The 13218-nt window shown below is 35.6% G+C and overlaps 2 protein-coding genes across 2 annotated transcripts; both read right to left on the bottom strand.

Annotated features, from left to right (window-relative positions):
* Positions 1 to 245: 245 nt before the first annotated feature.
* LOC114381248 (aspartyl protease family protein 1-like) lies at positions 246 to 4713 on the bottom strand. Its single transcript, XM_028340467.1, has 10 exons — positions 4089 to 4713; positions 3218 to 3365; positions 2179 to 2417; positions 1864 to 2088; positions 1627 to 1762; positions 1470 to 1543; positions 1287 to 1386; positions 1121 to 1178; positions 776 to 847; positions 246 to 642 (listed from the first exon to the last, which is right to left on the bottom strand). The coding sequence occupies exons 1-10, from the start codon at positions 4379 to 4381 to the stop codon at positions 413 to 415; spliced, it is 1575 nt and encodes a 524-aa protein (XP_028196268.1). The 5' UTR covers positions 4382 to 4713; the 3' UTR covers positions 246 to 412.
* Positions 4714 to 8032: 3319 nt separating this feature from the next.
* Positions 8033 to 11129, bottom strand: LOC114381240 (CSC1-like protein At4g35870). The gene has a single exon (XM_028340455.1). The coding sequence runs from the start codon at positions 10728 to 10730 to the stop codon at positions 8310 to 8312; it is 2421 nt and encodes an 806-aa protein (XP_028196256.1). The 5' UTR covers positions 10731 to 11129; the 3' UTR covers positions 8033 to 8309.
* Positions 11130 to 13218: the final 2089 nt, after the last annotated feature.

Raw genomic sequence — 13218 nt, 5'->3', positions numbered from 1 at the left:
CGTGGATTGATGTTGAAATAAAACCTACTTAACACGCCATCGAAATTATTAACCTTTTTCTTTTTTTCTTCTGTTACTTGCATTTGCCTGGATTGACGTTGAAATAAAACCTCAAAAAAGTTCGAATATATAAATTAAATTTATAACTATGCCCCCTTCTGTATCCCAAATTAAACTTATAACTTGAAAATATGTATCCTCCTCCTTGGATAAGTAACATAATAATAATTGTGGGAAGGGAAACATACAACGCAAATGGCATTTGCAGTGTCATATCATATGATTCAAGAGAGTAAAATTCATACATATATTCTTCAACACTATATCCACATACACTAATATCAACATATGTAGATCAAGAATATGAGCTAAAGTTTACCATAAACTACCACTGGTCCATACAAATGAATGACTATAGAATATAAACAAAACACAATACAAGAAATCCGAGGAAAGTTGGAAGTGAAGAATGGCTACAATGTGAAGATGGTGATGCAATTGACCTCTGAGAGTTGTATTTGGATTTTCTAGTTGAATCAGTGGCAGGGTAATTACCAAGCCCTGCAGCAACAGCAGGAGGCACATCTGCGTGTGAGCGTGGTCTTGTTGGGATGGCATCATTATGATCCTCAATGTCGTAACCTGTTTAAGGGCTCAAAGTGTGACCATTTGTTTCTTAGGCATAAAAGCTCAGAGGTGTATGATTACGAAATTTCAGTATATAAAACAATAAATAGAGGAGCACAGTAACCATGAGAAGAAAATAAACACTGACAATCAAATTTCTTCCATCCCAATACGAGCTTTTCTCGGTCAAATACGACACGGTAACCAGTCATGAAGTTTTCTGCAATCAAAGTCAGAAGCTGAGGGATAAATAATCATCATAAATAACCAGTTCATGAGAATGAACATATATGATACAGCAGAGGAAAAAAGAAAGCAATGAAGCAATGCTGCACTGATACAAGACACCAAGTTGTCAACAAGATGCACTCTTATTTTTGGTTTGATTTAATCTCAAACTTATTCTTAAGCTTGTCACCAGTTGAACCTAATTCACTTCTGGTTCATAAAGCACATCCAACTGTGAACTATACAGAAAGTATGAGAGACTTACGTCCAATTATGTTTAGTTCAGCACTTTTGACGACTGCTAGACAATATACAAGTTCGCTCTGTAAAATGATAAGGGAAGGAACATCTTATCAGTTATATGTGCATCCTCAAAGCTAACACTATTTTTGGATACATATATAGAAGAGAAATCGAGCTGGAACTACCACCTGAGTTGAGATAATAATTATTGGATCATAAACAGCAAAATGGCTTCCACCTCCCATAGTTAAACTCACACTAGGAATCAGGCTAGTATTTGCATCAGGACTGTCCATCAAAAGAAAGAATACTTAGCTCTGAAAGAAAATGCTAAAGTGAATTAAAAAATAATATTCCAATAGTCATATGACCTCATATCATAACAATATTCAAAAGGGATTCTTGAATCTGATCTATGCCGCCTGTCTTGTACTTGGGAATGAAACTGCAATATAAAAATTTTGGTAAATTGTTTACAAATAACATCTAACTAAATGTAAGCAGATTTTGTCCCATTTTAGTACTTACGCTCTCGGTAAGCCTTGTATAGGTTGGATCAACCAAATATGTAAAAGAGGTCCCAGAATCAAAAAGAGCTGTGAATTCCACATCAATTACAGTTGTTCCTACACGTACTTGAGTGACTGTGATGTTATAGGTAGGGCTGTGAAATGTATCCAAGCATAAGAAAAGTTATTTTTGCAAGTATTAGTATTACTTTAAATTCAGATAATCAGAGGCAAGTAACAGGGAATTACCACTTACTGTGATGGGTTCAGATTAAACGGAGTCTCATCTTGATCAAAACTTCCCTTGTCCCCAAAACTTATCCTTCCAATGCCATCACGTCCGAAACACATGGAGAATGAATCTGCTGTAAATCCTTCCCTTGATAACATGCTAGGAACTGATATTTTCTCCATACCTAGCCCAAACAAACCATTGGGAGCAGCAACATCTAAGAATGATCCACTCTGAATTTGTCCACATCTGCAACACATGTATTGTAATATCATTGCTAAAATCACTCGCATAAGTGTAATATTGATTAATTTTGGTAATTTTAACAAGGAAACTAACCCAAATATGACATTTGCCTCAACAAGGTCATGGTGATTATCTTCTTGTGTTAAGTGCAGAACATCTTCCACTAGTATTCCCGATGTAGACGTTTCAGCAGAGACATAAGAGACCATGTAGGGGCAATTACTGAACGTCCCCAGGCATTGGCTGCGGTGCGTACACAAACTGTTGTTACAAGTAACCTTCTTGCTTGTTGAAGATCCATTAGGATTGTATACATTAAGGTCAAAATCCTGCTATAACAATGATTTTTATTCAAAAACAAAGCAGGGGCAGCAAAACACAAGACATACATATCTAGGAATGTAAGAATCATCTTCAACATATCATAGAAAACTCACTTAAAAATATTTTTTCACACAAAAGGAATGATTATAGAAAGGGGAAAAGAAAAGAGAAAGGTTATAAACACATTCTTTAATATCAGAGTGGATTACATTAGCACCCCACTAAATAGTGTGTGTGGCCTAGGTTATTATTGAATAGGACCTAAAATTTACCTAGACCTTATTTGGAAAAATCTTTCCTTAAATGCTTATTAGAAAAGAAAATAAAAATTTCGTACCCCATTGCCCAGAGGCTCTTCGCTATGCGAAGGTATGGAGGAGGGATATTGTACGCAGCCTTACCCTTGCATATGCAAAGAGGCTGTTTCCGGATTTGAACCCATGACCAACAAGTCACCAAGGCACAACTTTACCGCTGCACTAGGGCTCGCCCTCTGTTTCCGGATTTAAAATGAAAAGCCTTTGCAATAAGCTAATTTATAGATACTCTCATTTAGCTATTCCAATAGCTAATTTTAACTTATGCATAAGCTAATTTTAGCTCATAGAAGAAACTTATCCAAACATGGCCCTAATAATAGAAGCATGTATCCTAGTGTATGTTAAAAGAAGTTTCTTTATTGCTAGCATCCCTTAGAAGAAAATAAACTATGGCAAATTAGAATAGAGAAACATTGTGTAATAAAAAACAATCTACTATAGAAACAACTTCATTTCATTCCCAAATCAAGAAGCAAAAGAGAGCATACAGTAGCCAAGGCTGAAGCAAAGGCTGTGCTATCAGAAGCAGCACATCTTGTGCAATCACAGGGTACCCAGAACAGGTCACTTCCCGTATCAAGTGCCACCATGAACTTCACTCCCGGTGTCCCTATTTGAACTGTCGTATAATGCAAACTGCATGAATCTCCAGAAGAAAAACAAGAGAAAAATAAAAATGTTAAAGAAAACCAGGAACCAGTTTGAAGGAAGAAAAAAAAAATATTACTAACAAAATTCGTAAATTTACCAAATCCATTAACAACGAATGGTTAAATTTAAGCATTAATTAAATATATCTAAATAATTTCTTCTTTTCTAAACACGACCGCTCTCCTTTAAAATTCGAACCTTGTGCAATTATCCGTTCATTAAATTATTTTAAAGAAATTATTAATTCCATATTTCAAAGAATTATTTAATTTTCAATTTTTCATATAAAGATTCTCACATTATCAACTAATTAAAAAATCAACCAATACATAACTTTTAATATACTTATTACACCCCAAATAAAAAAAAATACTTATTACAAAATTCAATCTTCTTAAAATTTATGGTTAGACAAGTAATAAGGGTATGATGAGAATGTATATAAAGAAATTATTAATTTTTATATGTCAAACAAGAATTTTATTTTCAAATTTCATATAAGGATTTTTATATTATGAACTAATTAAAAAATCCACCAATACATACTAGTATCTTTTAAATATACTTGTTACAAAATTCAATCTTTTTAGCAGTTATGGTTAGACAAGTCATAAGGGTATGATCAGAGTGTATCTAAATTAAATTCTTGAAAGAAACCTTTAAATAATAATAATGAAAATAGATGAGTGAAAAAGAATAGAAAGGTACAATCCGAGGGAGCTGATGCGGAAGGTGGAGTTGCCGTCGGAGAAGGCGAGGCCGGCGTCGATTTGGGAGAGCTTGCGGCCGCGGAGGAGGCGGTCGCGGTCGGCGAGCTCGGCGTAGTACTCGACGGTGCCCTCCTCAGGCGGGGCGGGGATTCCGGCGGCGGCGGAGTGGGACCACTTCCTGACGGGCTCGGAGTGGCGGTGGTGCATCGTAAAAGTGTAGACGTGGCCGTGGCACTGACAACACTCCCAGAGGGAGAGGAGCGACACAATGATGAAAACGGAAGCGAGCATTTTTCTTGGTTTTTTCGATCTCTCTAATACGCTAAGAAGAAACCCCGCATCGAAGTGGTGGAGCCTACCTAGGGTTTGGAAGAGAGAAAAGAGAGAAAGAGAGAGGATCTTGGCGTGATGTGATTGAGATCTTGGATTGAAACAGTGATTGTTTTGGTCACTGAGATCATGTTTGGTGAGTGAGCTTTATAATATGAATATGAAAATGTGAGTGGGTTCCATTCCCACCACCACCGCGCTTTCATTTTTTACGCTTGTGAACTCCGATGGCGCCATGGCGGGTTCTGCCACCTTTACTCATTCACCTTTATCTCTCACTACTATATCCAAATGGTTATATTATTTTATAGGATCTTATATATACTGTTTGTTAAACAGATGCATATAATTTATCTGAATTTTTAAATAGAATCCTCAGATTTAATGAAAAGCAACATAGTATTAATTAATAGTAATGGTTAATTAGTAAGATTCATTTAAAAGGTGTTATAAATAAAGGTCTCATTGATGTATTTAAACTATATGACAAAACTATAATAATTATGTGTTTGAAAACCTATTTGATCCAATACATAAGGCGAGTGTGAAACTGACGTTCAACATGAGTTTAATTGAACTCAACTAAGTAACCAAACAACACTTAGAATAACGAAGTAATAAAATTTTAATCTAATCTATTAATGCTAAACAATCCAGAGTATGCAATTCACCATAATGTCATATTGCTATTAGCTTACACAACAAAATTATTTACATGACCTCATTTTGAGTCTACGAAGCTCACGTTACGTATTTACATATTAATCATTAAGAACATGTTCTTTAGACTACTTATACTCTTCTACAAAAATTCCTCAAATGTTATTTCTACACTAAGAAAACTTATGTAAACCCTTTCCTTCAACAATGCTTATTTTTTTCCCCACTTTTCTGATTCACATGGGGGAGTTAAGCAGAGGAGAAACCAAATTTATCTGAGAGTTTGGTTCGTGCTAACGGTGAAACAACTTCCACTTGATGAAGAAACTCCACATCGTGAACCAATGGATTCTCTGTTCTACGTGGAGGAGAGCCAGAATAACAACAAGGCAAGCACCCATTACATTGGAATTCCCTTCCATCTGCATTCTGCAATAGCATTCACCAACCATTCATTATGAACAACTTATTCAATCCAATTCTTCAGGCTAATTACTTCTTTTTATTATTTAAGAAAACTCAAACCTTTTCGGTGATCATATTGAGAACTCCACTTCCATCATTAATATTTGGCTGACTGGTCAAAAGAAAAACAAATCAGAAATAAGTCCATAAAAGGAAAGAAGTTATTCTATTCAAAGAATAAAAATGTTAACAAAAATGACTCAAGGAGACTCATGTGTCATAGTGTCAATCTACATTCAGAAAAAGAGAGAGAAGTATAAATGCAATAAGCAATATTACGTGAAAAATTAAAGAAGAAATACAGAAAAAAAGAAATAAAATATCTATATATTATTACTTAAATGTAATAACATGTTTTTTAAAACAACAATCATGCATGACTATCTTAATAGTATAAACACTTATTTAACACTTTTTACTTTTTTTCCTATTCATATCACATCATATTCATAGCATTAATATTTCTTCCTCTTGTGTGTCTTTCCCTAATGATGCAGACTAACATTTGATATCTACAAAACATTCTTTTTAAAATCTCAACTATATATTAGGTGAAATTTACAAGAATCTCAATAACAAGTATCATTTCTTTTTCAACGAAACTTGTGTAAATTGTCAACCAATTATAATGTGTTGAAAATAATACGTCAAATAGTGTATTGTTAACATTATTTGTTAAAATCTGTAAAAAAAAAAAAAACGCTCTTGGACCAAAGAAAATGAATCAAACCTGTGTTTGGTACATTTGATTGGCTTGAGGAATTCATGTATTGAAGGTGAAAACTTTCTAGGCTTTGGGCAAAGGGGTTGTGATCCAACCCTTTTTCTCTCCATGCCTAAATCGGCAAGGTTGTTTTTCATTGCTTGATGATGCATGTTCCTTGTATCTTTGCCTCTCTCCCAAGTGATGAATGAAGAACAATGGAAGTCACAAGTGAAAGGAGCAAATTACTTGTGACTCGCTATTCAATCTATTTATCCCCTCGTTGAATTGGTTATAGTGCAGACTATCAGTTACATTGAAAGAATGAATAGCCTCACGTTTTAGAGAGAAAGTTCAATGTGACAAATTAGAGATGAGTGGAGCCACAATGGATTTGAAATTCAGAACATGCTCAAGTAGGAAGATATATGCACTTGTTTGGACCAGAGTGAATGTAGCATTGGTGTTTGACCATGTGGCAAAGTCAATTGCAACATTGAACTGATTGAAACCATTCATTTTGTCTTGTAAATTACTAGAATGCATATTTTTTGTTTGTTTTAGTGTAATCTGGGTAGTGTTACTTAAACGTTTATGCATTTAATGTAACTAATTATTATTCATTACGATGAATTTATTTATTTAATAAATTAATATTTAGTATATATTTAAATTAGCTGCTTTTAACAACAACAACAATACAATCAAAATATTTAAATGACAACCTTCACTTTTCTTTTATTACGAATTAAATTAATTGAACCGCACTTAATTTTATATATTGTAGAACTCATCTTCAAAAATTGAATAATTTATGACTTTATTTTATATAATTTGTTTGTAAAAATATATATTTTTTAAATAAAGAGTAATTATTCCAAGGAAGCAAACCACAATATTATTGTGAAGATGCCCCCACTGCATGTGAGTCATATCAGATATAGAAGTGTCCACAAGGTAGAATTCCTACCAGTAAACTACAGCCACTTCATGTTCGCAAAAATAATTAGATTTAGAATATGGATTTTAACGATAGTGTATGGCATGATCCTTATGACGGATTATAGATGACATGATAATACTACATACACATACGTCGCACCATCTACATATCATCTTATAGTTTTCTTTTTAAGAAATCATCTTATAGTAATAGCTAGGTTTTATATATATATATAGATCAACGTTGCGGATTCTGTTCTCTAAGAGTTCGGGAGTATCTTTCTGCTCGGCTGGGCTGGTTTTTATTTTTTCATATTATTTCTACACATTGTTTACTAAAAAATAATTGTTGTTTCTTAAGAGTGTAAATTGTTGGAGACGTGTTAATCTCATAACTTCCTACACCTCTTAACAACCAATGTTTAGGAAGACAATAGTTTCTTGCTTAGTTGCGTATAGTTGGTTCTCTACTTCTCCTTGATTTACTTTAGAAAATGTTGGTCGAATTAAGAATCAAAATTGATAAAACAAGAACATAATAGTAAATAATATTTCTGTACATTGTTTTTTTATCAGTCTCTTGTTTAAAATGATACCAAGCTATTAAAACAACAATTAAAAAAAAAAGAGGAATTATTCGGCTTTCACTTTAATTTTCTTTGGGCGGGAATGGGGCCAGCACTAGGCACAGCACCACTTTGCCCTAAGCAACACGCTCCTTTTCCAACGAAAATAAGCCCAACATTCCCCCCATAATTTCCCTAGTAATTTGGGGATGAAGATATTAAAAATGTTAGCAGAACACATCACCTCAAATCTGCAGAAACTAGAAAGCAAGGAACTTCACAAAAAATGATATGGTACATTTATTAACATCCTGGGCAAGCTTTGGAATTTCGTAAGAAAAGAAAGAGAAGAATTGACATGTCATAAGTGCGTGTATAACAAATTATGAACATCAGTTACATGAAGAACCCTCTTCCCTTTTCTTCCCTGGCCCAGCGTGATCCCTGTCCCATCTCTATCCCTCACCACTATTTTTTTTTTCTAAAGTTACATATTTGTTTGGGAACAGATGCATCTTTATAAGATAGCAAACAATGTATATTAAAGCATGAGTCACCTTTGAGGGGTATCCCAATCAAACCTGGGCTGTGAGAAGACCTCATAATCAATTGGCCTAGTATCAACAACGTTATCAACTGTTTGAATGTCCTCCAAAAGAGTTGATTGAAAACTATCATTACTCGAAGGCAGTAATTTATACATGACTAGTAATCCAAGAGTGAATATGGCTTGCAGCTTCGTAGAGTCCCCTTGAACTGAGAAGAATAGGAGCATGGCAAGTAGGAACAGATCAACACAGAAACGCATGATGCATATTACAGTATCTATTAACCTCCCATCGTTGCCTGCAGGGAAGCCACGAACTCGATATACAAACAGAAAATTGTACTTGTCAACCACATATCTATACCCAAAATAAACAGCACCAACAGGGACCACAAGGGGATTAAATGAACAGTATACTAGAGTCAGGGCAAAAATTGTCAAATTAAAGGCGTAATACTGTGCAAAATCGAATGTCTGCTTGGGAGCAGGCGAGCTTCCAGTGATTGGATAAACAAAGAGATCTTGTCCTTCAACATTATCCCCATTGGCAATGTCATAAGCATTGTCATGCATCAGTGGCCTCTGAAGACTATTTTGATTATCTATGCCCTGATTTTCTAAAGGGTATTCTTCACTTTGTTCTGGCACCAATTGAAGCATGTCATTCTTCCTAAATTTCTGAATGTTTCTTTTGATCCAGGGAATGGGTGCCAAAAGATCATAAGAAATCCCCAAGAAAGTGCTTGTGATCAGAAATGCAAGTGAGGAGAGGCATGATTTGGACAGGATCGAAGCACTCATATACTGCTCAATCCTCTTGCAATCTTCTCCATCCAAATAGCACCGCCCCATCTTCAAGATCATACTCTCTAACGACGATTCCACCAAACCCCTCAAGAGAATGAGATTCACAAGGAAGAAGCAAACCATCTTCATGAGCGCAGCTCTTTGCTCCCCAGACACTGTCAAATGCCGTTCAAACTTCGATAGATATGAAAGAGCCGAAGGGATCACTATATACATGCTAACAAATATGATCATATTGGGTAAAAACTGAAAAATAAGGCTTGCAAGCCAACTAGAGCTTTGCACCCAAGCCAACCACAGCTGTGCATTATCCATGGCTTCGGCATTGATAATCCTCCCAGCACTCTTAACAGCACTGATCACTGCAAGCGGTGAGCTGAAGAACAAAAGCATCAACAACAAACAAGTGTTCACAAACACCCGCCGCAGCTTCAGCGACATCCTCGGCGTCCCCATGTTCTTCCAATAAATGTCAGTCGCCAAGGGAGCCCGCTCAACCTTCCACTGATTCCGCCGCAACCGCAACTCCATAACCGAAAAGAACTTGCCAATCCTCCTCCTCTTCTCATTCTGAAAATCCTGAACAGCCTTATTAGCAGTATACACATCCCTAAACATAACAAATGCAACACCAGCACCGGGGGCACGCCCTTCTTTATAATCAGCCAACTCACTCTCCAACTCAGCCCTCGACTCCTGCAACTTCCTCAACCTCTCTTCATCACTATAACCAAACCTCCTCATAAAATCAACACAAAAACCCTTCAACCACTTCCAACAACAAATCACCGAGCCCCACAATCCGGCAGGGCCACCACCGTTGCCACCGCCGTCACCGTCCTCCGGCAAAAGCCGAGAGTCAATCCTGGCCACAAGCCACGAAATCTCATCCCTCACACGCAACAATTCATTAGCTAAATCATCCAACGCACACAAATCCATAGGGACAATAACCTTATAAACCTTCCCGGGGTACCTATACTGAAAATACTCATGCAACACTATCCTATCAGCACCTATGATTTTGGGCAAACCCTGAACCATAATAGTGAATATGGCAGTGGAATTCACGGTGGGATCGCTCAAATTACCGTACCCGTCTCTGAACCGCGTGATCCGAAGACGCTCTTCAGTGGCGGAGATTCCGAAGTGGACGAGAACCGCGACGAGGACGGCGAAGAGGAAATGAATCCAGAGCAAGGGGGAGCCTTTGGGGATGTGAGTGATGGTGGTTTTGGAGAAGCCGTCAGCGAGGGGGGCGGTGCCAGCGGAGAGGTTGAGGGGGAGGAGGACGGTGAGGGCGAGGGCGGCGAGGGAGAGGAGGAGGGCGAAGCTGCCTCCCTCGATGAGGAGGAACTGCGCCGCGTCCGCGCCGCAGTGGCGGGCGATTTCGCGGCCGGTGGCGTGCCAGACGGCGAGGAGCTTCGAGGCGAGGGCGGCGGGGCCCGGCATGCGGCGGTGGTCGCTGCGCAGCTTCACGAGGAGGAAGATCAGAAGGCAGCACGCGGAGCCGATCGCGGAGATGTTCAGCAAATAGTCGATGTTGCCATACCAGGTGCCGAAGGGGTCGCCGTCGTCTCCGCCGGAAGACGACGGCGGCGGAGGGAGGGGGTCGACCATATGAAATTAGGGTTCTCTGAAGTCTGAACCCGAATTTGGCGGAGTTTTGCTGAGAATTGAGTCGAATTTGGAATCGAATCTAATAAAATTTATATATTAAAAGAATTTTTGTTATAAATAATTATAACAATTATAACATATAACATAATAATAGAATTTCTAATGGATTATCGAAGGAATTTGAAGTGGGGTTCGTTAGGGTTAGGGTTAGGGTTGGGAGGATAATTGATGGAAGGACGAAAAGGAAAAGAAGGAAGTTGGACGCACGACACATGGAATGATCAGTTTTGTTTTGTAATCACTGTACTTTTATGTTCTGTTTTTGTTGTTGCCTTCGCGGCTCCGTCTGCCTGCTAACTTGTGTAGAACGCTAGATCAATCTCAGTATTTGTTTGGATTTAAGATAAAATTATGGTGCATAAAAGTAATGATATTTCTCCAAATATACACCTCAAAGGTATGCTTTTACAATCTTCTATGCAAATATACATTTATTCCTTTCCTTTGAAGAACAAGCTTGATTCCATTTTAGGATAAAAAAAGTAAACTTTAGCGGTTAAAATAAAATATATATTTAGTAATTTATGTTTTGATTATATTTGAGTTTCGTAATTTCTCAAATGGTGTTATGTTGATTGTAGAAATTTGAAACTAAGTTTTGAGGACTTGTCAAAACTTATTTAATAACTTTTCATAGTGATTCTAGTCATGTGAGAAGTTATCAAATAATTCAAATGGTTTCCCTTAAAAACAATTTAGGTGATTTGTTGGACTTAGAATCACAAGTCAAGTGATGGAAATTCTTTTTATTGAAACTAATGCTTTTTTGTGCTCAAATTGAAGAAAACCTAATTATTTAAATTATGAAACAATTTGAATAATAAAAAAAGATATGTTCAGATAAAAAATGGTTATATACATAGTAAAAATTGTGAGAAAAATCAATTTCACAAGTAATTTAAAGAATTTTTTTTAGAATTTTTTGGTTGCTCATTGGATTCATTTTTTCACATAATTTTACGTATCTATATTCTTTTTGGGTTTGAATATCAAATGAATTATATATTTTTTATATATGTGAATTTAATGAGACAGAGTTAAAAGAAGATTTGAAATTATGTCCCTAAATAAATAAAGAATGATCATTATTTTGAAATGACCATTGTGACTAACTTTAAAAACATAAAGAATTCAATTGAAGTTTTTGAAAGATAAAAAATCAAATTGATTATAATTGGAAATATAAAGGACTAAAAATATATTTTAGTTTCAATTTTATTGTGAGAAATATTTTAATGATTTTAGGAAAATATAAATATTTATTAAATATATAAAAGGCTAAATTATATTTTTAGTTCTCCTGTAATATCAAATTTGTAATTTTGATCCCCAAATTTTTAATTACAAACATTTGTTGTCTCATTTTTTTAAAATTATGCAATTTTTATCCTACAAGAAAATCTCCATCTATTGATCGTCAATTTATAACATTTACTATAACATAATGTTAGTTAAGACGAGATGGCAAATGATATGCTCATATTTTTTATTTTTTTTGTGTTGGCCAAATCAATGACCTGGAGAGTGTGCAAATTGCTTCTCAATCCTCAATACCTTTCGATCCTCCACCGCATCAACCCTAATCAATGACAAATTTGCGAGTGACATGTAGGAATCAAAGGCATGAAAGATGTTTAACCTCTCAAAGATTTCATAGTTATAATGATAACAAAGATACTAAACTTTGATGAAGTGATAAGTTATGTAGGAAATGTTATGCATCCATTGCATAAAAAGGTACAATGCTTTTAACTTATATGCAAAAAATTGTTGATCTTGCATCGAAAGCACATAAGTGGACTTATGTCCAATGTTTTTAAGAAAATAGTGTCCAAAGTGCTACATAACTAATCATGTGTCCAAAGGTTTTCATGAAATATCCAGTATCCAATATGATGTTTTTTCATCCATCGCTTAATGAAAAACTTGCACTTTGATTTATATAAGTTTTTCATCAAGGATTATCATGTGACCAGGGACATCTTCAAGAGGGGTAGGTAGAGGTCCTAACCCCCCTCCCTCAACACTTTCTTTACGTATATAAGAAAAAAAAAGAAAAATTAAATAAAAAATATTAATAGGAGAAAATAATAAGAAAATAGTTGTTAATTTGATAATTTCCTATTAATAATAGATCTTATCTCTAATCCCACACATAACATTAATAGTAAATATTTATGTGAAAATTACGAATATTGAATAATTACTTAATAAATTTAATATTTGAATAATTTGTAAAAAAAATCTAGTCCCCTCTTTGATGAATTTTTAGATCCGTCTTTGCACATGATGAACTCTTTTAGGATGTTTGGATATGATATTCTTGCTTGTATATGATATTCCCGATATTTTTCAATATGCTCTGATGTTTGGATTTCAAGCATTTAATGGAAAAACAAGAAATTTCAAAGTAGAAGTACAACCTCGT

The sequence above is a fragment of the Glycine soja genome, chromosome 2, assembly GCF_004193775.1.
Source record: "Glycine soja cultivar W05 chromosome 2, ASM419377v2, whole genome shotgun sequence".
NCBI classification, from domain to species: domain Eukaryota; kingdom Viridiplantae; phylum Streptophyta; class Magnoliopsida; order Fabales; family Fabaceae; genus Glycine; species Glycine soja.
This window is presented reverse-complemented; position numbering and strand designations above follow the sequence as displayed.

What these genes read in the sequence shown, in the direction of transcription:
- LOC114381240 (XM_028340455.1), bottom strand. Translation starts at nt 10,730, where the DNA reads ATGGTCGACCCCCTCCCTCCGCCGCCGTCGTCTTCCGGCGGAGACGAC.
- LOC114381248 (XM_028340467.1), bottom strand. Translation starts at nt 4,381, where the DNA reads ATGCTCGCTTCCGTTTTCATCATTGTGTCGCTCCTCTCCCTCTGGGAG. An exon ending in GAGGCAAATGTCATATTTGG is followed by an intron (nt 2,089 to 2,178) that starts GTTAGTTTCCTT and finishes CATGTGTTGCAG; the next exon opens with ATGTGGACAAATTCAGAGTG. An exon ending in GGGATGGAAGAAATTTGATT is followed by an intron (nt 643 to 775) that starts GTCAGTGTTTAT and finishes GCCCTTAAACAG; the next exon opens with GTTACGACATTGAGGATCAT.